This window comes from Pholis gunnellus, assembly GCF_910591455.1.
Source record: "Pholis gunnellus genome assembly, chromosome: 5".
In the NCBI taxonomy this organism is placed as follows: domain Eukaryota; kingdom Metazoa; phylum Chordata; class Actinopteri; order Perciformes; family Pholidae; genus Pholis; species Pholis gunnellus.
Window position 1 is genome coordinate 17835996 of NC_136531.1, and position 24582 is coordinate 17860577.

At 42.2% G+C, this 24582-nt stretch overlaps 1 protein-coding gene across 2 annotated transcripts; it reads right to left on the reverse strand.

The window, feature by feature from the left end:
• Positions 1 to 6955: 6955 nt before the first annotated feature.
• b3gntl1 (UDP-GlcNAc:betaGal beta-1,3-N-acetylglucosaminyltransferase-like 1) lies at positions 6956 to 19381 on the reverse strand. Of its 2 annotated transcripts, none has more exons than XM_079159051.1 (12): positions 18942 to 19381; positions 18453 to 18569; positions 18188 to 18287; positions 17364 to 17428; positions 16566 to 16631; positions 15717 to 15812; positions 12099 to 12194; positions 11346 to 11470; positions 9527 to 9662; positions 9340 to 9408; positions 9106 to 9180; positions 6956 to 8265 (listed from the first exon to the last, which is right to left on the reverse strand). In XM_079159051.1, exons 1-12 carry the CDS (start codon positions 19041 to 19043, stop codon positions 8185 to 8187), a joined length of 1128 nt encoding a protein of 375 aa, XP_079015177.1. In that variant the 5' UTR covers positions 19044 to 19381; the 3' UTR covers positions 6956 to 8184. The 2 variants fall into 2 exon arrangements, with proteins under 2 accessions (XP_079015177.1, XP_079015176.1); XM_079159050.1 differs by having other exon boundaries at positions 18449 to 18569; positions 18942 to 19044.
• Positions 19382 to 24582: the final 5201 nt, after the last annotated feature.

Below are 24582 nucleotides of genomic sequence, written 5' to 3' on the forward strand. Positions count from 1 at the left end.
ACAAATGAAAACTGGACCATTCAGTGTATCGCAATAGACAGCTGAGTGAAATATAGTAAAGTTGGAAACGTAAACAACAGCAAGATACATTAAATAATAAAATAAACTTGGCCCATGTGACCAAACGCACAAATAAAAACGCATCCAAGTAAAACCAAACCTGTAAACCAGTGGTCCCCAAACTACGGCCCGCGGGCCGGATGCGGCCCGCCTCCACATTTGGTCCGGCCCCCTGAACAATACCAGAGAGGCATTATGATTTTTTTTCAGTCTGCACAATTAATCGAATTTTAATCGCGATCACGATTTTGGCTGCCACGATTAAATGAGCATGATCGTCTGCGATATTGACGTTTAAAATACGTGCTCTGCTACATATCAAATCAAACGCTTCCTGAATCAGCCAACCACCAAGGGGCGAACGAGATGAGAGCTGTCATGCGCGCACCCTGTAGAAGTAGAAGAGTAGAAGAAGTAGAAGAGCAGAGAGACAGGAGCTTGAAGGACGAGTACTTGTGCGTAATTTATTTACACGCCGGCATGTCATGTCTGTCACTACATGGTCGCGCGTTTTCAATTCCCCTGCTCTCTGTATCGCGCACGGCGGTGTTCCGCCCCGATCCGCGCGCACGATGCAACAGTCGCTCACCTGCGAGTAGCACGCACGTAGCACCCCCCCCCCCCCCCCCCCCCCCCCCCCCATAATCGTGCGGCCCTAGGTCAAACGATATGTTCAGTGATGTGGCCCTCAAAGTTTGGGGACCCCTGCTGTAAACGAAACGTGAAAAGTTTTCTTTATCTTTCATTATGACTAATGATCCGCTTTTATTTTTAACCAAGTCGAGATATTCGCCAAGCTTTTTTAGATAATTTTTATTCGATTCAGCACCCGGCCTGCAGGTCTTAGGATGCGATTAGAGCAGAGGTCTTCAACAGGGGGTCCGCGACCCCTAGGAGGTCCGCGGAGGTACTGCAGGGGCTCCGCGAAATTTTTGGTTGATAAGACCATTTTTGTTTTCTTTCTTTTTTTTTCCAAACATGAATGTGTCCATTATTGAAATAGTTCAGTATTGTATGCAAGATAACAGGTATGTTTATGCATGGCAGTGACACTAATAGGCCATTACTCATTTTCGTTTCCACATTTATGTTTAAAATAAAAACGTCAATTTGAATAGCTTGTATGCATGATTATCATGCAATTGACAGACAATGTTGATATTGGCATTGGTATCAGCTGACAAGGTATGTTTATAAATGGCAGTGGCTCGGCCACCCTACTCACTGAACCTTATGTTTAAATAAAAACATGAATATATGAACCTGTGTGTTATTTGAATAGCTTAGTATTGAATGCACAATAAAGAGGTATGTTTATACATGGCACTAGGCCCAGTTTAATATAAAACACAGTTTTATACAATATATATAGTCGGGGGTCCCTGCTCCATCTCTCTATCAGTTTGGGGGTCCTTGGCCTAAAAAACGTTGAAGACCCTGCATTAGAGAAACAGTACATATAATAAACATAAACAGATGGGTCACATTATCGCAGTGAAAATTAGAGCAGCATGCAGGTCTGGAACAGCAAAATACGACTCCCACACACATTCACCAAAACCTCTGCAGTCAGTGCCAGACTCTTAAACACTGTAAAGACATTTAATTGTAGGAATATGTTTCTTTCATTTGCCATGTTACCTGACATAATCCTCACTGGGATTTACGTGGCTCTGTTCTAATCGTATAATACAGCTGTGTAATTCCTGTGTTATTTCACTAGTCGACCTCTTCGGAAAAAGAAAGGCTCTGACGTAAGAAGAAGTCACACGTGTGCTCTAAACGTCTGTTTGGTTCTCGGACGGTTTTCCCGTGAGAAAACAGTCGGAACAGCAAGCATGTTACTGACTCGTCACATTCCCCCCAGCCAGAGCTATGTAACGCATTTCGAGAAATGCCGGAACACAGACTCCCTTACACGCCTCCCCTCACACACAAACACCCACACACACTCCTCCATTATGTCTCTGTGGAAATGGGAATTTCCAACGCTGCTATAGTGCTGTTATGTGTGGGTATCAGGGCTCATTCAAGGAGCCATTCATTTTTTATTTCTTATAAATTACATTTTATAATACAATACAAATCAAACTGAATCAATCCTCCACTTCCTTTTTGATTGTTTTTGATGATGCTGTGCTGTAAGTCAAATGAAAGCAACAAAAGGCTCAACTGAAAAACACTCAAACTGAACCGACTAAATGCAAACTGAATTAAAATAAACTCACTTTCTAATAAGTGCATCTTTAATAAAGGTCTTATCAGTTCCAATTAGTGGCTTTATTCATGACTTTAAATCATTTGCTAATGTTGTTTAGATCAGGTTTAAGCCATTCATAAGGCCGACATTTGGGTTAACAGATTGGGAAAATTCCCTTTGATCTTTTGCAACTGCATTGTACAATCCTGTATTATAATGACAATAAAGCTGAACCTCAAAGCTGACCACTTACCACTTCAGGGCTGCAGATCAACATTTTAAAAACCTATTAAGCATTTATGAATGGATTACTAACATTTATAACTGCTTCACTACCAAATAAAGGACGGCGATTTGTCACAATCCAGCAACCACAAATGATGCCTTACAACTGATCTAAAAAGCACTATATGTTAATTACCCATAATTCAAATGATTAGTTAAATATCCTTCATAAAAGGTGACATAAAATGGTACCCAAAATCATAATATATAACTTACTCAAATGTATCCAGGGTACATGATGCTAGGAAACAATGACATCGAGTTCTTCAGTCCAAAATAAAAAATTGGACTGAAGCACGACTCTAACTAGCTCAGGTTTGCTGACAATCCCCCGACTGAATGACCCGACAGGTAGGGTGATTTTCTACACCCCCCCACCCTCTCTCTGCATTAAGCACAACTCATCTGTATCACTATACCATCAACACACTTCCATCCAGTCACTGGAATTGAAAAACATAGACCTGGAGGCTGCAGAGGGAGTCTGACCCGAGTCTAATCCCGTCACCACAACAGAGGAAGTCTGAGCTGCTGAGGTGCTGTTTGACCTCATGTGCTCCTTCACCATGTGAAGTATTTACAGAGCAGCAGAGACTCTGACCTGCTCCCCTTACCCCCACCTGGCTCCTCTCAAGCGGCCTGACAGGAGGAACGCTCCGGCTGTCCACACACTGCTTCCTCACACACACACACACACACGCACACGCACATTCTTCTATCTCTGATTACAATCTTCATGACCTTTATTAAGTCATTACTCACGCACAGCACACTCCTCTCTCTTTTTAAAAATCTTTACTGAGCAGCTGCACTGGATCTTGGGTTGGGTGCCTTGCTCAAAGGCAGTAGTTGTTGAAAAAGCGGAAAGAACATCACTCATTCAGCTCGCAGCACCGACAACTTCACACTGTCTTACAAAGAAGAGAGCAGTAACTACAGAAGCAGAGGAAAGGAGAAAAATAGCTCACAGTTTTCAGGCTGACTGCGTAAAGCAGGGAGATGCTTTCATTCAAACCAGGCTGAATAAGAACTTTCATAACTGCAACAGAAGCTCCAGTACATTAGACCTAAAATATACAGATAACGCAGACTGTTTTTCAACGGTCTTCAGGGGGAAACACATCCATCCACTAACAAAATGTGTTCTGTGAGCTTCCGTGTCCATTTGAACAACAGCTTGACTGTTTGCTAGTGCCTGTCTACTTAGAAGTTGTCAGGTAGCGGTGAGGTTGCACATGGCCACCGACTGAATACGCCTTCGCTCACTCCTCCCATTTCAAGAGTGCGGCATCGTGAGCCGTCGTGTGCAAAACTGTGGTAACGCCATGGTATCTCCCAACACCTTCGCCTTGCTTTCTTTAAGAACAGCAAACTTCAGACGGCGGCTGACGTTATCAAGGTTTTGCACTCACGTTACCCCAGTCTCACAAGCGTGTCGGAGAACTACGGTGGCCTTCAGGTAAGCTAAAAAGATCAAAGGCCCCATCTAGAGCCAGTGATTGGTTTGTCCGTTCTGGGCTACTGTAGAAACACGACGGTGCAACATGGACTCTGTGAGGAGCATCTACTTCCTGTGTAGAAATAAACGTCTCATTCTAAGGTAACTAACACTCAGTTCTATAAGTTTCAGGTCATTATACACTAATGAAAACATAGTTATGAATATTGTATTCCATTTCTGATCCTAGTCCTTTAAACAATCTTTAACTGATGTAGCTTCTGCTCTATTAAACTGAATTACCAATATGTTGGTTCATCAAAAGGATATTTTTCAAATAGATAGAGAACAATAATTGTAAGAAAGTACAATTTTATTTAAAAACTTTATACATTCTATTATAGATTCTGGTCTTAACTTAATTGTGACAAAATATGTAGCTAATGCACTTTGGCAGCGTAGAACTGGGCTGTGGCTTACTGGTTGACAGACAATCTCTCTTTGCAGTCACACTGTGACAGACGTACACACACACACACACACACACACACACACACACACACACACACACACACCTTACTTCTATAAAGAGAGAGATGTTGAAACAAAGGAATGTGGTAAAGTTCCAGGTGAATAAAAAGCCTTCAGTGTCTGACCTCTGTCAGCTCTCTTCCCCCAAACACACCCGACTCTTATCTCTTTCTCTTATCAGCTGCACTGCTGGAGAGCACACAGCTGTCTAAGTGCATATGTGTGCGTGTGTGTGTGCATTTTGTCTACACACATGCAGGTTTATTTGACCAGTGAGGGCAAGAAGGCTCCAGGGTCAGGGTCATTCATTGTGTGTGTGTTATCAGGTCTGATGTCTGCAGAGAGACGGAGAGTAAACACTGAGTAAAGCTCCGTTTACTCTCTTTCAGAATCTCTCTCATAGAGTCTCCATTAGAGCTCGCTCTGATCATCTACCAAGTGCTTTATCATGAGGGCAGAGTGGGTAAAGGAGACAGGAAGTATTTAGACAGAGCGTGGTCTTACTTAAACACATCACCTCGGTTTGTTACAATATAAAATATATGGCGTCCATTTAGTGGGTCATTTCTCCAAAAGCACCTTATAGCTCCATGACTGTGTATACTTTCAATATAAATGGCAACAAAGAACTGTTTCACTCAAATATTTAGTAACAGGCATGGTGAGCAGAGGTTATAAATGCAAGTGTGTGTTAAAAAAAAGCAGTGCTTAGAGCTAAATGCTAACATCAGCATGCTAAAGCGCTCACAATGCGTTAACATGTATATGTTTGGGAGGTATGTTTCTCACTTTCACCATCTTATTTTAGTGTGTAGCATGCTAACATTTGTTAAATAGCACTCAGCACATATAGAGGCGAGGCTCTTGGGAATGCCAGTCGTTTGGCAGGTATCGGGGTCATAAACGAAAAAGTCAAGAGAATGAGATCACCAAGGTAATTACAATTCATCCACTGGGAACCAATAATGTCTGCACTAAACTTTGTGTCAGTTATTAGTAGATGTTGAGATATTTCAGAGGACAAAGGACCATGGGGGACCGTGAATGTGTGTACTTGTGTGTACCAAAAGTGGTGGACCAACCAATCACGCAATACCACGCTGCCTTTGCTGGCCTGCCAGTGTGTATACAAATAAAAAAGATTTATACAGTTGTGTGTGCAAAAACAATGCAATCCTGCAATGTGAAGAAAAATGTATCAACTGAATGGAACGTGATTTTTATCGTTTATGTCTTTTTCAAGATTTGCAGATTATTCCCTAGTTTCAAGCTGAAGATTTGCTTTGTCTTATGTGACCGTAAACTAAATATCTTTGGGTTTTAGACGGTTGGTAAGACAAAACAAGCTTTTTTAGAATGTGTCACTTTGGGTTTAAGGTAAATGTAATGAACATTTTGTACTTTTGCCTGTTTTTATAATAGACAAACCAATCAAGAAACTAATCATAAGAATAATCAATAACAAATATAGTCGGTTGCAGCCCTGCTCTAAAAGAATCTCACTTCTTGTTGAAGTGTTTGAAACACAGAAAGGGAAGAGGAGTCTAGGTGGAGACTGAGGAGTCTAGGTGGAGACTGAGTGCTAAGTGGATGTGATATTTTTCTCAGCCCCTACACAGCACTGTGCTGTGGGTGGCAGAGGCCTGGGGTTTCCACCTCAACCCCCCCGGCTGAATCAGACCCAAACAGTCCTGCAATTTATCAAACTCAATGATTTCAAGCCCGACTACATGGCACAGCGATTCTATGCATTCACACCACTGTGCAACTGTATGTTCAGTTCATGATAACAAACAACGGCAGTGAAAATAAAACGTTGGCAGAGTTGAAGACCCCCCTCCAGTTGTTTTTACGGACACTGCTGCGGACGGATTTACAGTAAGGCAGACCACGTCGCCGACCCAGCAAACACCGGGGGGATTTTGTGGGGAAAGGTCTGTTTATCTTTGGGCAGAAGAAACTCTACACTCTGTGAGGTAAAATAAACTTTTTGTGCGTGTTTATGTATCAGAACTGTGCTCTCTTAAAGAGGTTATTGTTCTTTAGATTTCATAAGAGACCCAGGGAAAGACAAACAAATACGTGCAGTATCCATGTTTGCACATTTGTAGCAGCTGTGTGCGTGTATCTGATTTTGCATGGTTGCATCAGAGAAGGCTGTTGAGAAACCAGTGTGATTCCGGTCATAAAACATCCCACCCTTTTATAAGTTGAACCTTCTGTGATGACGTGCCGACTCAGACAACTTCCACTTATTTCAACACAAGTTGAGGCGTACAGGTTGGCAAATACCAATCTCAGTCCACACAGGATTAGAAAACACAATTATATTTTATTCCTCCAATGGTCAACATTGGCTATCATCATGTACATAACTGTAGTATCTGTTCTTTGTAATTCAATTACTTCAATTAACTTTTTCTTTCTTTCAACTCCAGGTCAGGTAAAGCAGCCGTGTTCAAACTTTTCTCAGGAATAGTTTGATATTTTGGGAGGTACGGATATTCTCTTTCCTGCCTCTAATTAGAGGAGAAGATCAACTACGGCCGGAGATGTTAAGCTATTAGCACAAAGACGGGACACGACCTCAATCTAAAAGTCAAAAATCTCCGGACAAATACCTGTAAAGCTCTTTAATTAAGATTTTATATCTAGTTTGTTTGATTCATACAAAAATCAGATTGTAAAAATGAACAAAAAGACCTGGAGTAAATGCGCCCCTCGACCAATAAATAGTCTGGAATACAACCCAAATATTGACATTTTAATAAAAAAATGTTTTTGGGAGTTTTAGAGGTAATGGTTGGCGGATATTGTTACCTTTGGACAGAGCCAGCATATCTGTTTCTAGTCTCATCTCATAACTAATAGAGATGTGTGGATTGGCCCTGGCGTCATCTGAATCCACGTGTACGCATTAATTATCCACCCACCATCCGGATGAATTATTTTCTCAGAGTTAGAGACCGGCACACACATGGACATTTCATTTCATTTGATGCATGAGTGTTTACTTTAACGATTTGCTGATATGATTAGAGAGGCTGCTCTCAGTAACTGCAGCGACGATCATGAAACATAGAAACATAGGAAACAGAAACCAAACATTCAGCTTCTGAAATAATCAATGCTGTTCCTCATACTTAAATGCGTACAGCGTTTCTCACGTGCCTGATGTAAAATGAAGCAGTCTACTGCGCAGAAGCAGCGGACAGCAGCTCTGCTATGTTCACATTTAAGAGAATTTAGATTTTCCTCATTAATGATGTATTATTTCACATCCGCCATTAATAATAATGTTAATGTTTATGACCCGACCCGCCCAATCCACGGATTACCAAGGGTGCCCATGGATATAAATGCGATCCGCGCATCACTAATAACAACTATGCCAGTGTTGTGGTTCAGAGGTGAGGCAGAGGAAACAGAGCTGGGGATGTGCTGTTGTGCCTCATTAGCAGATCTGTCAACTTTGAGAACTTTCAATTTTGACACTGTTTCCCATACAAAAAGCATCTTTTAACACTTAAAATACATTATAAATTTCCCTGGAAATGCCATTGACCCCAGTGTTCAGTTCACTCTTTATTATCACCTGCCTCTCCCTCAGTTTCTGTGCATTCCTCTTAGCCTGTTAAAGCTGGAGGGCTCCTCTTGTTGCCTCCGTCACTCAGTTAAAATGGTAGAAATCTGTTCCTTCCTTTAGCAGCAAAGAGTTGAGGTTTTCCTCCAGAACGCCTTCTGTCATGTCCTACAGATGAAACAACAACAACATGAGAGAAACAACAGGAAGAGAAAACTCACACAGAAAAGCATATTAGGAAGAATGATTGCCCTTACACACTTCCATTTTTATTCTCTTATTAATGAAGGTCCTGTTGTCTTCAGAGATTCAGACTCACCAACAGTACACTAGGTTTAACCATGGAAAATGTACAAAGTTCAAATGATTTCAAGATTTGTTGATTAAAGCTATTTGACAACTTGCTATAAAAAAAACTTGTGTGATTCAGTCCAGGTGTTAATATGTGTGTGTGTGTGTGTGTCATAGAGAATGATTGAGTCCAGGTCTCCTTGTCCTCTGACAATAATTACTTCTCCCAATTCCCATAATTGAGCAATTAGTAGCCCCCGTAGGTGGGGTCAGTCTAGATTTGACGTCTGAGTCTGGCTAGGTGATAAATACGCAGTTAGTGATTTGGCTGCCAGAACAGCAGGATGTGTGAGTGTTATTGTATATTCCTTTTTAAAAAGTGAATAAAAAGAGATTATCTTAAAGATTACAAAAAGAGTCATTATTTTAAGAAAAGGCTATGCAATAGCAATGAATATTGGCTGTACATAATGTACAAAACTGAAGATTGGCAAAAACATCAGATGTTTGTATGAACATCATGTGATCAAAGACCAGGCTGCTGTCTCTACCCATTTCCCCTCTGTATGTGTGTGTGTGTGTGTGTGAGTGTGTGTGTAATGTCCTGTGCTGGGCACACGCCCTTGATCATTATGTTGTTAAGTTAGATTATAAGACCTGTGGGACAGGCAGTCAGAAACACCAAACATACAACGCACAAACACGTTTGCTGCTCACCAGTTTAACACAGATAATGAAGGGAGAGGAGGCGTCTTTGTAGTGCAGAACTGGGATTTTTGGCTTCGGTCTTTGCTGGAGAATATCAAGAAAAAGAGTCGTCGTTGTTCACGGCTTCATAGAAATCTAATTCACTGGATGAGCACTTGTTTGAATCATAGCTTATATCTTGGCCTGGTTCACAGTGAAGCACAATAAACCTGTTGTATTTGGTGCCCCAGTGGCTGATCTCACCTTGGAGTCCTCATATGTGTAAAAGCCTTTCTGGATCTTGTTGTCGTCGACATCACAGAAAGCTTTCACCTGATAAATGAACCAGAAAAGCGGTGAAAGCTGGTGCACACTCACGTCCAACACCAAGACTTCTTCCACCAATTCTATGTGTTTCACATCTGACAGCATAGCCGGAGGTATAGCATACCTTCTCCTGATTGGTCGGGCTCAGGCTTCGATACAGCTTCCGGCCCTGTTTCCCGGCGTTCCATATGGTGAAGCTCTCCCATTGGCTGAGAACTCGCTCCTGCAGGAAGTCCACTCGCAGCTTCCAAATGGTTTCCCTGCAAACAGAGGACATGAGCGGAGGATGGACACAGAAGAAGACAGCTTAAAAATGAGAGCAACGGTCAAGATTGTTTGTTTCTTTTAAAATGAAAACAATGTTTCATTTTTTCATACTTCGCTTTTAATCTCCTCTTTGAATTCATTTTCCAAAAGCATTTGCTGCATTAAATAAAAAATGAGGACTGAATTTTGATATACAGTCTGATTTTGCAAGTGGAAGGTAAAATTAGCTTGTCTTCCTGTTGCCTGCACTCTGACTGATATCCACAGCTGTGCACAGGCCACACGCACGCACACACACACACACACACACACACACACACACACACACACACACACACTTACACTCAGATATGCATCTTCACGCTCTATTCATGCTCTTAACCTCTTCCTCCTCTGTCTCCCCCCCCCACACACACATGCACCGATGTTGAGTGATTGCATGTACATATTCACAGGAGATTCTCCGCTCTCATCTGCTGATGCGAGCGTCTTACTGGGTCTAACAGTGGGCCTCATATGCCAAACAAACCCACCACCATGGTGGTCTCCAGATTGCTTTTCTAGACATTCTCTATGGGCTTTGATTCTAAGACGTGGCAGTAATGTGGCAGAGATTTACTATCAACTGTATCTGTATACACATACTGAAGCCTTCATCCTCCTAACACCCTGCAGATCAAAAGGCCAACACACTTTCATGCACTCTGGTACACGCGCTCACAGTTATAAACACAGCCTTTCTGTGTTGAGAAGCCTCGCTGCTCAGTTACTATTTGGCACCATCTAAACTTTTAAAACACACACTTCTCACCTCACCGACAGAGCCACTACAATTACACAGTGTGAGTGTGTGTGTGTGTGTGTGTGTGTAAGAGAGACAGAAAGAAGATGTTGGTTTTATTTGGCTAAAGAGAGGAAGTGGGTATAGGCTGTGGATGGGAAGGGGTATCAAGAAGTGGGGGAGAGTGGAAAGTAGGCAAGACGAGCTTGAAATAGGCATCCAAAAATAGACAGATGATAGATGAAGACAGAGAGGAGGAGGATGATCGGTGAAGGAGTGCGTCAACACGGGCAGATATACGAGCAGCGGACAGAAGAAAGGAAGGAAGGACGGAAGGAAAGATGGGATGAAAGGAAGGGAGGTGTTGGGGTAGAGAAGGCAGGAAGGACCTTCTCCTTTGGTGTGTTTTAACATTTGAGGCACTCACACGCACCTGCAGACACTACATGACCGTGCTGAAGCACAGGCAGCAGCAGGAGTGTCAGATCCTTTAGACACACACACACACACACACACACACACACACACACACACACACACACCAAGATCTGATTCCCACAGCGTCTGAAGAGATACTGAACATTCCACAAAGGGAAGTAAAGAGGTTGAAATCCCTGATTCATATGCTGGGAAAGTGTTTGGAATTCCACATCCAACATACTCTGAAAATCTTAACAATATCAAAAACATGCGTCTGTGTGCGTGCGTGTGCATATTTGTGTGTTACAGTATCGAGCCCTGAGAAAATCTGGGATGCCAGCAGACAGCTGTGAGTATGTAGAGGATCAACACTTTGTCCAAGTGTGTGTGTGTGTGTGTGTGTGTGTGTGTGTGTGTGTGTGTGTGTGTGTGTGTGTGTGTACAGCAGGGGGAAGGGGTGTGTAGCGAGACTGACTCTGTTACAGAGTGCGTGGTGGCCTTCTCATGGTAGCGGTACACCAGCAGGCACTGGTCCACCCTGGCCACGCCCCCACCCTGACGAAGACTCTGGTAGAAGAAGAGCAAGTCCTCTGGGACTCCCTGGAGAGAGTGTGAGATCAAGTTTATAACTGTCACACATTTCAAATTTGTGTGCAAATGGAGCTCAGGTAAGTTCGGGTGGTTGAATATGTTGTCAAAGTGTCTGGGTCCACTGAGGTGAGGACACCATACAAATGAAGAGAAGTAAGAGCGAGTCCAAGTCTCGGGGAATACTGCTGCGTGTGTTTAAAAATGCAATAACTCTGGTTGATGGAGCCTGCTAGCCCTCTGCAGCCCGCCTCACATCTCTGATTGAGGCTAGCAGCTCAATGCTACATCAGCCGCTACTAGCATAGCACACCTGGATCTCCCACAGTACTGTCGTAAGTCAAATTGCATTGTGGGTAATATAGGTGCGAGGTTTTGACAAGAAGAATGCGTGGAATAAAAAAAAAAGCCATCTCTGGTTGTTTTGTTTTAAACTGTCCACTGTGAGTTGGACAATGTTATAGGAGTGCAATACTAAACAAATCAAATAACATTTTAGATGTTTGAAGTAACCTTTTCTAGATAAACATGAACAGAAAATGGAGGCTTGCTAAGGATGGGCGGATGGGTGGACTGTCATTCGGAGTGGGAAAGACAGGCTGAAAGGGCTTTTGGAGTAGTTTGGGGCGAATCCTCTCACCTTGCCTCCCTCATCGAACGGTCCAACCTTCAGGTACCAGCTCCTTGAGCCGAACCATGTCGGCATGACGACTGTGGGCCCATGAGACGTGTACACCTGAGACAAGAGGACAGTTCAGATTACAACACAGAACATTTGGACAAACACGACATAGGGATTACAATTTATCAGTCATACTGGTCACTGTGAACGGACAATAAAAACAAATACATCTTGCTCTATTATATGCAAAGTGTGTGTGTTTGGTAGAGGAAGAACCAGCGAGACAAGACATCACACCTGAGCCTGTGTTTGGGAGGTTTCTGGGTGTCAGCAAAGCACCTTTGGGCCCCGTGTGGGGGTGTAACCCTCAGGCAATAACAGCGCGCAGGGTGTGCACCCATAGCGGAGGTATTTGATGAGCAACAGGTTGTTTTTATGTGCATCAGTGTTTCCTCTGCTCCTCGACTCTCTCCTATGCTGTGCAGAGAGGCTGCTGTGTGCTGCTACAAGTGGGTCAGTTTGACCGAGCCACACACACACACACACACACACACACACACACACACGCACACACGGACCGGATGAAGCCTGCCCTTCAGATGCATTCATTCAAAAAAGAAAAATGTAAGGCCGTGTTTATTTGTGCTTTGAAACCAAACCGCTGGGAAACAATCAGCAAATAATGTTTTATTTCTCCAATTCACGGTTTTGTTTTCAATAAATCTTCTTCCTCTTTTCATTCACTCTCTAGCTCGCTCGACCGCTGCTGCTCTCTCTCTTTAGCGAGAGGAGTGGCCAACTTTGAATGTGGTGTGTTTACAATCATCAACCGACAATGCTACATAGTGTACCGTTAACATCATTCCTCCACAAGACATTCATGCATTTAGTTCTTTTAATGACGGTGGTGGTGGAAAGAACCGTCGACATGTCGGTCCAATATCTCCAACAGGCGTTCAACAGAGTGAAGATCTGGTGACGGCAATAGCAAGGTGTGTATTACAGTCAGGAAATGGGAAAGATATTCTGAACAAATATCCACTCGTGGACAGATGAGTTTTGATTAAATTAAAGTGGAGTCGTGGTAATAGAACAGAAACATATGCAACTGATCTGATGTTGAATAAAAGTCAACGTGGGATTCTTCAGGAAATGTTGAAGAGCGCACTGAGGAACAGAAAATATGACATGTACCCCGAAAAATAAGTTTATAGAAGTGAGAATAAAAAGAAACTACAGAAGGACCAGTGCATCTAAGTACATAGTATTAGCTGGTAGTATAAATATAGTTTTATCATATTCATATACATATCTCTTCATATTCAATGCAAACATACAAAACACAAACTATAATCAAATCCTGCAAGTTACCAGGATATGTAATTAGATTCAACCCCTGACATCCATATCAGCTGAAATCTGACCAGGATTTGGCAGATGGCTCATGGGAATTTTCTATTTGGCTTTTCAGTCAAATGGAGAAGAATTTGACAAAACGTCTAATCATACAAACAAAATAGGCCAGAGTGCAGCCGCATGTGGTCTCTTACAGAAGCGTGTGCTTCCTGAAGTGTGCAGGGGAAGGACACACACTTCCATCCTTTTCGCACATGATCTTTGACTAATGACTTTGTTTTGGCCTCTCCTTCTCTTTGATACTCCAGCACCACATTACGGCACCTACATGTCTTACTCTTTCTACCCCCCCCCCCCCCCCCCCCCCCCCCCCCGCCTCTTTTTGTTCTTCCTTTCTTGTACTTGAGTGTGTGGTTTGTTCAGTGGTGTTGTTGCGTTTTGAATCCGAGGGTCATTTGAGGTTGAGCAGTTTCCTCCTTCAACTATGTCACTGTGCGTCACTCTGTTTGTGTACACGTGCATGTGTGTGTGTGTGTGTGACTGTTCTTGGATGAAGTTAAATGCTGCATAACTGAAATGCATTGCAGATGAAGAAAATTGTAAAAAACATCTGGATTCAGCCAGTTGAACAGCTGGACAGAATCTAGTGTGTGTGTGTGTGTGTGTGTGTGTGTGTGTGTGTGTGTGTGTATGTCCACCTACGTACTTCTTCTCTCCCTTCTGTTGTAATATTGCAACATTTTGCAGATGTAAGCTGTGGCCAAAAGCATGAATAAGAATGAGTTCTGGGAAACCAGGGGACAGAGAGAGAGAGAGAGGGAGGGACAGAGAGAGAGGGAAAGTTGGTGTAGATGTGAGAAGTCAGAGTGGCAGGGAAGGTTTGCGATAACCATATCTAATGTCCTACAGATGAACACTCAGGGTCCACCTCTGGATCAAGTTAAAAGAGCCCCACCCCGAGTAAATCTCTGGTTTAACTCATTTCTTTACCCAGAAACTGGAAGTAAAGGCAGATAAAGCAAAGAGAGAAAATGGGAGGGGAAACGAGCTGCCTTTAAGCCTGCAGAATCAATGTATGATCTCATTCTCATGCTCCATGAAACTTAATATCACATAAATATCCAGGAATGCCTGCTAAGGAGTTATGCAGACGGTGTGTGTGTCCGTGTTTCACCCGTGTTGTGGGGACATACATCTGATTACACGGTCACATTGTGGGGATTCGCCTTCTTTTTGGGAACAAAATGCACGTCCGCGTAACTCATATCATTACATTTTAGGGTGAAGACTTGGTTTAAGGATAAAATGAGGGTTCGGATTAGGCTGGCAGCGGTTATGGTGAGGGTAATGAGTCAATGTAATGTCCCCAAAAGGCATGAAAACACAACTGTGTGTGTGTGTGTGTTAGAGAGAAAGTGGGTCCAGGTTGTCTTGTATCCTTGGTTACAGTGTGTTTTGTTCAGACAGCAACAGTAGACTTCCATCTGTACATAGAAATACTGCCAGTGTCACAAATTAATATCACTTCGTGATTAACTAAACTATTTAATGGAGAAAGTAAAATAATTAGCTGTAGAAGTGGTATGTAAAGATAAACTAAATAACACCTTAGTAGTAAGTAGATTTTTTCTGGTGTGTAAAATCTGATTCGGCGATAATAGAGTCATAAATGTTTGCAGCGAATTGGCAGATGATGACACATGGATCCGGACTATTCACAACTTGCCATCTTTATGAATTTCAACATCTGCCAACAGCAGGAAACTCCAGCTCATTTTCTCTGTTTTGGGTCATTAAATAATTTCTTATGAAATCCGACGTGGGTGAGTGAGGAAAGTGACGGTGAGCGTTTACATTTTGGAGATGGATTTGTTCACAGGAACTTTCACACACTGATGCAACACAACATGCGTCACATATCAAAACGTCTGTTGCGGGAGCAGTTGAAACGGGGAAAAAAAAAAAGAAGCTTTCTTTTGTCTGCAAAATAAACGTTTCCACCGCCAACAGTTTCCACTACGGACGACTCTCAGCACACAGCTGGCAGTGTGACCGGTTTCCTCCGGTGGGACGGGGATGGACAGAGAGGTCAGGAGCGATGCTGCGTCCTCCCGTCCATGCCACCGCCACATTTCCGTGGAAAGTGCGGACGGCAGGTACGTATCCTGTTTCTGTCTGACCTGGTTGCTGCCTGGCACGTGACCTCTCACATGCGCGCAAACACGCGGCATCAAAACACACACACACACACACATGCGGTTTCGAGCTGCGGGTGTCTACCTGTGTGGCGAGCTGATCCTGAGTGATTGTGTTGATCCAGCGAGTGTAACGCTCAGTCGATCCCTCTGGAACCCTCTGAACTTTACAGCCAATCAGCTGTCATGAAAACACACAAACACCGTATGAGCGTGAACAAATATTTTCCTCTGAGGAAACATCGAAAAACATTAGTGGGCATTTTGGAAACACCCTGCTGTAGAAGTAATTAGTTTTGTTTTCATAGATTAGTGGTACGCTGCAAAGATCTTTAGACCAAAGGTACATTTTAGATTAAATAGTGTAACAACAAATCGATGTTTGAATTTCTTTTTAACTCTTTTTTAAAGTTTGTAGACGCCAATTAGTTAATTGACAGAAAACTAATTTGCAACTGTCAGTTGTAACCTTTTTGATCCGTACAGGCCAAATCTGAGAGAAGAGAGGTCAAGGAGAAGTAAAGAGAGGCGTAAATAAAGAAGGAGAACAGAAGAACATAACATATTTTTATTCATAAAGGTATTACAGTCATAACAGAAAGAGGCAGGCTGTTTGTGCAGGGCGGCAAGACCGCTGTCTCCATGCTGTCTCCCTCACTTCCCTCTCACACTCAACCTCTGACCTCTGACCTGGCAGGCCACAGGAAGCATCAACACCGGATACTCACACTGTTCTGCATGCCAACTGCATGGAAGCAAGCGCACAAACACGCTCACCCACACAACCGTGAATGTTTCTCGGGAGGGATTGGTCAGACGGTCAGAGTGAGAGTGAGAAAGGGAAGGGGTGTGAGAGAAGTGAAGGAGAAAAGCAGGGGAGGAGGGCTGAAGGAGGAAAGGAAGTTAGTAAGCAAATACTTGAGGGAGAACTTACAGAGTTTGGGTGGAGGAAAGACGCCTCATACTGCAGACGAACTCTTTGGGGCAACATGACGTCATCCTGGAGCACAAAAAATTACAATCAAACACATACCACATGTTTATTATAGTGAGCATTCAGCATCATGTGACAACAGGTACACACTAGGTTACTTTAAGTATAAGTATTTGTGGTGTTTTTTTAGTGTTTTTTGTATAAGATTGTGCTCTAAAAAACACACTTGAACAACTATGTGATCTACAAATAGAAATACCGCTCAGGACAGATATGAACATTTAGCTATTACGTACACAAATGCAAGAGAACAAATAGAAGAGGTTGGCTGTCTTCTGAGAAAGCAATCTTGTTGTAATTGAGTCTTTTATTCTTTTTAAAAGAGTTGAGTCTTTGATAAACTCTATATAACTCAAGCAGCTCTCAACAGGGATCACAAATGTAGATGTTGTGGCTGACAAAGCACTCTTTCAAAGACAAGAGCTGCCACTCACATGGACATAAACACATAAAACACACACACGTATCAAACGCTGCGCTCAGCTCATTAGTCATGAGTCCTGACAGGTCTGTCAAACAGTCACTGAGCTGCTGAGGTCTGTGTGTGAATGTCTCCATGTACAGCGTGTATATTTGGACAAACCGATATGATCTAATTAGTGTTGACTCACTACTGTGTGTGTGTTATGAAAGACATCTGGACGGTGAAATGAAACATGCTCTGGCTGACACACACACACACACACAGCCACACCCACACACACACACACACACACACACACACACACACACACTTACCGCATCCTGAAAGCACAAGTATTGTCCACAGCTCTGAGTTATTGCCTTATTCTTTGCATATCCAACTGAAAAACAAAAGTATGTTTATGTTTGATTTGTGTATGCCTCTGTGTGGTAACTACTTTCATGTTGCCATGTGTAAGTCATTCTTATGTTCAGTACATAATGCAATAACATGTGAGACTATACCAGTCATATGAATGAAACAGTGGTTATTATGCTGTTTTATGCTTTACTTTATTCTTCCTTGGTTAATCAGAGGAATATAAAAATAAACTATAAAAACTAAACTAAAAACTAAAACTAAAAACCGTCTTTGTTTGACAGCCCTATCACATATCTTACTTTAATGGAGCGCAAACATACATTACACATTTTTCTCAGCCACTTCCTGAATTATGAGCACTTTTGACAATATATTTTTAACTCGAGGTGCAAATACTTGAGCTCTTGACCTCCTTTAACTGCCTTCACAGCATGATACTTAAACTTTAGAAACAGACAACGTCAGCTGTCTGTAAACACCCGACCAAAACTGTAAAGGATCTAGTGGGAAGATGTCAAGAGTCTGGAGAGTTATGAGCTATCTCCATGAAGGAGAACAACATGAGAATCGTTTAAAAGCTGGAGAAAAAGCTAGTAAGTGGACTTTTGTGTAAAATAAATTGTAAAAAATAGGCATGTTTCAAAGTTTTTTCTTACATATTATGGACATTTTTTCCCCTAAAGAACTGTCTGATCAATTCCTGTCATTTGTCTTCGATAGAAAATCTAATTTCTGAGGTGAAAGTTTGACAAGATAATCAACCTAAACATGTACTGACCTCCTCTGGGTTGGGCGGAGTTGTGACCGGAGATCACAACTGAGATGCCCCTCGCCTCCAGCCTCTCCCTCCAATCCTCCACCACTTTCCTGGAGTCATCCTGAAGAAAACACACACACACACACACACACACACACACACACACACACACACACACACACACACACACACACACACACACACACAGGTTGAACTTCAACTGAGGTCTCATTATTTTGAGACAAATTGCAGATCTGCCTGTAAATATGCAAACAAACAAACTTGCAGTGCTTGCGTCGTCAAAGACGGAGAGCTCCATGGTTCCAGTGAAGTCTTGGTGTAATATGGCCTGCAGACACTCATCCAGCCAACAGGATGCGTTGTACATTGGCATGATAATACTCTTGAGCACAGAAAACACAGAGACATTCGACAGTCAGTGCAACTAATGAATGCATGAACAAGCAGCCATGAACACCACACAAAGGATAAAGCAATCAGTACGTTCACAGGGTTCAGTTGGAAAGATTTGTTAAAACTGTCGCAGCAACAAAGATGATTTGGGATACATTTGTGAGAAAAAATGTGTTTACATTATGGTGCAAATCGTCAAGTTAATTGAATAGATAAAATATGCAGTGTTTACACCTAAGATGTCCTCATTTTCTCAAGTCTCATTCAGGCTGACCACATCCAAACACATGCCCGCTCTGCTGTTTCTCCTCCTTTAGATCAGTAACGTTGTATTAATGTTAGTTGTCAGTCCATCACCCACCACATCCACTGCTCCCCTCTCCTCCTCCTCCTCCTCCTCCCGCCCTCCTGTCGGTGCGTCTGCTTCATCTTCTGTGGCGCGGAGCCGCTTCGATGGCTTCATGTCTTCCTCCAGTTCGTACCTCAGCAGGGCAACGACCCGGCCGTTAGCTGACACCCGACCTCCGTTTATCCGATTCAATATGGGATGTGAGAAATATGTTCAATCAGTTGAGGTAAACCGAATGGACGTTTAGAAAAACAGTTGGAGACGAGCAGTGACCCACGCGGGCAACACGTTAATAATAATGTCAGAAAAATACAATTGTTTTAACTGTTCTCGATGTAAAATGTATCCACGTCCACACATGTCATATCTTCAAAGGTATTCTGTTCGTTTTAGTGACGCTCAAAGTAGCAATTGTAGCTAACGTGTAGTGCAAATTCGCAGCGCGTGGGCAACAGCGTCACTACTTCCGCAAACATTGAATTCCAGACGCTCATTGGCTCGTGCGAAACACGGACAGACGTCTGATTCGCTGTAACTCACTGTCAATCATCAGGAACAGTGACGTCACGGACAGTGTGTAAAACAGCTTTCTGTCTTAGTTTATTTCTGTGTGTAAAGTTAAAAAAAAATATTGTAAACGTTTCTCTACAAAGAAAAAATTAAATCTAAAAAAATACATCTTAAAAAAAGTCAATTTAAGTATTCCCATTTCAAAACTGACACATTTTATTGTTTATTTCATTTCGTAAAAGTGTCCCTGGCACCTTATTTGGCCATCATGTGGCATACCATTTGTGTATTGGTAGTCAATATTCAATTATGAGTAATTCTGAGCAAAAGGTGCACTTAATGGAAATCGTCCACAGCTTTCGTCCACCTCTCATGGCCTTCATTAATGGGTGGAGTTTGCTCAGTTCTCACGGTGATTGTTCAGTCGTTGTGAGATTTATTTCACCTAAACACGTGGTCATATATGACAACTGTTATTTTAAAGATGAACCTTCAGGCTTATACATTTCTATTAGTTATAAAACAGAGAAGGGCAACTGTCAGTTGATATTAATGATGAAATGTTTGTAGTATGTTTACATTTTTATTCAAGTAAAGAGTATTCTGTTTTGCATGTTTTGTTTGGTCAGACACATTTTTGGTGACATGTGACAGAGCAGCTCTCTAGCTTTCCTGTAGAGTTTTGAATAGAGAACCAGATCAGTGTGTTTTTAACGTTTTCACCTGCAGCATTGGATGGTTTGTCTTTGTGAGCAGACAGAAAAACAGGATGGGCTGAAATATTGTTTTTGACCACATTGTTTTTCTTTTCTCTCAGAAAGGTATGAATACAGAGGGATAGAGAGAGATACGTATGTGTGTATGTGTGTGTGTGTGTGTGTGTGTGTGTGTGTGTGTGTGTGTCTGTTTCCAACCAATATCAGGTAGCAGGTTCAGTGCAGTGTGTATGTTTTGTACTGTTTCACCAGCTCCATGTATTTTATTGTGTGAGTCTTTCTGAGCTACTAAGATATGTTTAAATTAACAATAACTGTAGTTACTGTCACAACAAAATGAGCAAACATCACAGCACTTAGCTGAAGCAGGGATGATCCAACAATTCACGATTCGAGTCAGGAATGAAACAACATCAGTCCTGGATTATAAAACATCCAAACTGTTACCCATTGGATGGAGCACTTCCAGACAGAGAACAGACGGCCCCCTGTTATTGTCATATTAACCCTCGTTTTTTTTTAAAATTTGTGTCCTGATAAAACAAGTCATGTGCAATAAAAAGCCTGGAGGAACGTAAGCTGCTTAACTTCAATGTTATTTTTAATGAAGTCCTGAATTGTATTACACACAGACACACAATCCTCCTTAATCAGGGCACCATTCAGACAGGATGTAGTTTAGAGATCTCGCTGGAGAATAATTATTCCCACATTGCAGCAGCATCTTAGTCGGACAAAGCTTAATTTATCACTCTGAATACTTCTATAAATTGGACGAACGCCTCACGACAGGCCAGGAACAACAGCTCCAGGGGGGCAACAGACCAGGGCCAAGATCAGGAATTGTTCTCTCATGCTTGAGTGCATGACAAATGGGATCAAGAGAAAATCTGGCCTGACTGTACAGATGCAACAGTGCAAAGCTCTTATGGAAGTAGCTAACAAAAGGTATTTGGGGATTTTTTTTTGTTACTTTTTTTCAGAGCACTGGCTGATCGAGATTGATTGTTGAAGAGAACTATGCACGATTAACCAAAAGCTAATTATATTACCTAGACGTTCAGGTTGAGGTTATGACTCCCTCATCTGACTGTGTATGTTAAGTTTTCCCAGGTTCTTGCACTGCAGGTCCACAGGGCCTGATATTGTTTTGCAACACAAATTATTCCACAGTCACTCTCACAACCGTTCTCACAATCATTCGACCCCTTCCTCCACAAAATCAACACCACATGGCGACGTTGCAAATCAGATGTGCGCACGAGTTTGGTTGCTGTATCTGGAGGTCGAGACAGCAGCTGCTTAGATCTGCGATCAGACTGCACTTGATTTTGTTTGGACAGAAATGCCAGACATTAAAGAGAAGGGAAGTGTGCGAGTGTGTCAGGGGGTACCGGCATGATTGGATTTCCTTCATTCATTTAGTCTCGCTTTGGGAATCGTGCATAATTGACCTTTTTAAAGAATTTGAGGTTGTTTTAATGTATCTCGTGCAGCATTACATGCAGACACACACAGCATGTTGACAGGGCCATTATAAACAAATACAATGGAAATGCCATGTTTTACCAGCAGCAGGGCCTAAGGATGGCATTATGAGTCTTTCTTTCATTTCAATTATTTGTCATAGGAAAGAAGACTCAGCAGTGTGAGGTAATTTACCTTTTTATCTCACTTTAACAAGACACTGTGCTTCTCCTTGATGTACAGTATCCGTATAAGCAATGCTACATGTTAAACATATTCTTTCTTACCCGCTGGAGAGAAAGATTTTGACAGCAGAGTGTATCAGCTCCCTTTCTTTGGAGAATGTTAGGTTGTAGCCCTCATCAGTGAAAGCAGCTGCTGTTGTGCTTGGCTTAATACGAACACAGATCACACGGCAGAACTACTCAACTGTTACAGTGCAACACCTCAACAGTGATTGCTGTGGTACAACTGCTGTTTACAGAACTACTTCTGTGTGCTGGCTGCTGCTTTGATTCACCAACAGACAAGTAATTATATCCATTTTGTATCCTGGGTGTAAAATAATCACTAAATAGCGAGGAAAAAAAAAGGTACAGGGTGCAAAAACATTGTGTCAATACTACCATCTGGTGGTCAATGAGTGAAATGGATCTCATCAACTCCATCTTCTCTTGAGCACCAAATATACAACGTGAATAAGAACTCTTGCCTTGGTTGCTGTTGATGTCAGTGTGTCGCTTTCTTAATGAATGGTGGTGAACAATTATAACCTTTAATAGCAATTTAAATTCATTCAACCTTTGACGTTGTGTGTGGTCAAAGAAAGAAAGATGCCCTTTCAGTCCCTTTCTCACAGAGACGTTGAGTATGGGTGCTTTTATGTCCCCCAGACAATTGACTTAATAATGTAACAAATGTCAGTGTGACAACTTGAAAGGGATGTAGTGAGGAACCTACAGATGGCTTTACAGTGTTTTGTAGCAGTTTTAGCTCATTGTTTAGCAGCCCATAAATGTACTGTTTCGGTTCATTCTCACGGCTCTCGTAGCATCGTTTTCAGCCGCAGCAGGCAGCTGTTTTCAGGAAAAGCTCTAAAAACCCCCTGGACACTAAGGTTACCTGCTCAGCACCGAACAGCAGACAGACACAGTTAGCGACTAGCTGGTAAACAGTTAGCAACACAAGTGCCAGACATCACGCTCAGAGGTAGAGACCAAAAACAGAGGGAGAAGAAAGTGAATATTGGAGGATTATTTTTTGTAATTTATCTCAGAAACTAAATAAACATCCTTTGTGATGTTAATCTTAATTCATACCTTACACTTTCTGATAATGTTGTATATTTGTATCTTTACTCCAAAGAGCGTCGCGTTTTTACTGCCTGATGTTCAATTCTAGCGTTTTTGTTTTATTATTATAGAGCCCATTAATTGACTTTTGCTGAAGAGCAGCCAGTGTGGCCAAAACAATTATACGATAATGCTGAATGATAAAAGAGAACGAAACAGTTGCACAAGTAGAAAGAAGTATTATCTCAGCAATCCTGACTGCAACGACTGAAAAAATGAAAGAAATAATTCATCAATCAATCATATGAACACTTCAGAAATTATAATTTAAACACCATTCATTTATTGGCATAATATTTTATAATACTTTATAGGTATCATTCTGTTAAATACATATGTACTACGCCTGTGTGTATCTATAGGCAGGCATTTCACATTCAGGTTCAGTGCAGTGATGACCTAACGTCTCTTCTCTCCCTGACACAGAAAGTGAACGCGGAGCAGAGGAGAGGAGCTACTGCTTATCAATACGTCCGTTTATCATCTGTAATCATTTTATCTTATTTCTATTCATCATTCTTTTATACCTCCCTCCTCCTTAATCTATTCTCGTCCGCACTCACTTATATGCTGATATCTGAAATGTCGTTTTAGACTCGTAGACTAATGCCTCTCCATTCACTAAGGTTGAATTTCACTGGAGGAGGGACAGAGCAGTCTCCCTGAGGTCCTCCTTTATTGGCGCCAATATGAACCAGCCGGAATTGCATTGTGGGTCAGCTGTAGAGACAGGCACGCGGGTCAGATAGGTTACAATCAGTGATCAGTTTAGGTCCAGATTGAGACCGTAGGGTATAGCTTCGGCTGGTTTAGTCTAGTTTGAAACCACCTGGATCCTTTTGAGGCTACTACCACAAATAAGTAACTTACTTAGGACCAGATACTGTTGAGCTTGCTAGGTAACAAGGTAATGCAAAATAGATATCATTGTGTATATGTAGGGAGGAATATGTGAGTCAGTTAGCTCTTGCACAGTGCTGAATGCTGTCTTGAATCTAACACACTTCCAGGCTTTCTCCGGTGATTCAATTGTGCCAACAAAGCTCAAGATACTAATTGACTCATCAGAAAAAGAGGATTTATTTGAAGAACTAGTGTCAGGTGCTCAGCAGAATAGAATAGTTTGGAGTCTCGGGGGCGGGATGCATTCATGCTTTCGTCGGTGAAGCAGCAGCGGTAAGGATCCTTGTGAATCTTGGTGGACAATCAAAGTATGTGGCTTCATCACAATCTTCTAAAGGAACAGTTCTGGCTCTGTGGTCAAAGGGTGCTCGGAGTTGTCACTGTTGATGGGGAAAAGGCATCAAAGGGGCTGTTGAGATACACTCTGTTAGTTTGGTGGTGTGTGCATGTTTGTGTCCACGCACCCTTAAGTGCGCCTGAGTGCATGTGTGCGTATATGTGTTTGTGTGTGAGTTAGCTTTTCTTTCAAGAGTTCAGGGTAAATAGCAGCTGGTGTGGCTTCAGACAGACACAAATATATCCAGTCCGAGTTTTGTCCGCTTCAAGTGTGCACAACGACATCGGACCAGGATCCAGTTCAGGCTCGTTTAAACTAGTCTCGTTGTAGTCGCCGTTGATTAATCCAAAAAAGAATCCATTCTGTCA

Coding starts and splice junctions, on each gene's coding strand:
- b3gntl1 (XM_079159051.1), bottom strand. CDS start 19,043: ATGAAGCCATCGAAGCGGCTCCGCGCCACAGAAGATGAAGCAGACGCA. Junction 9,409..9,526: donor GCCCGACCAATCAGGAGAAG/GTATGCTATACC, acceptor TTCATTTATCAG/GTGAAAGCTTTCTGTGATGT. Junction 8,266..9,105: donor TCATTATCTGTGTTAAACTG/GTGAGCAGCAAA, acceptor TTTCATCTGTAG/GACATGACAGAAGGCGTTCT.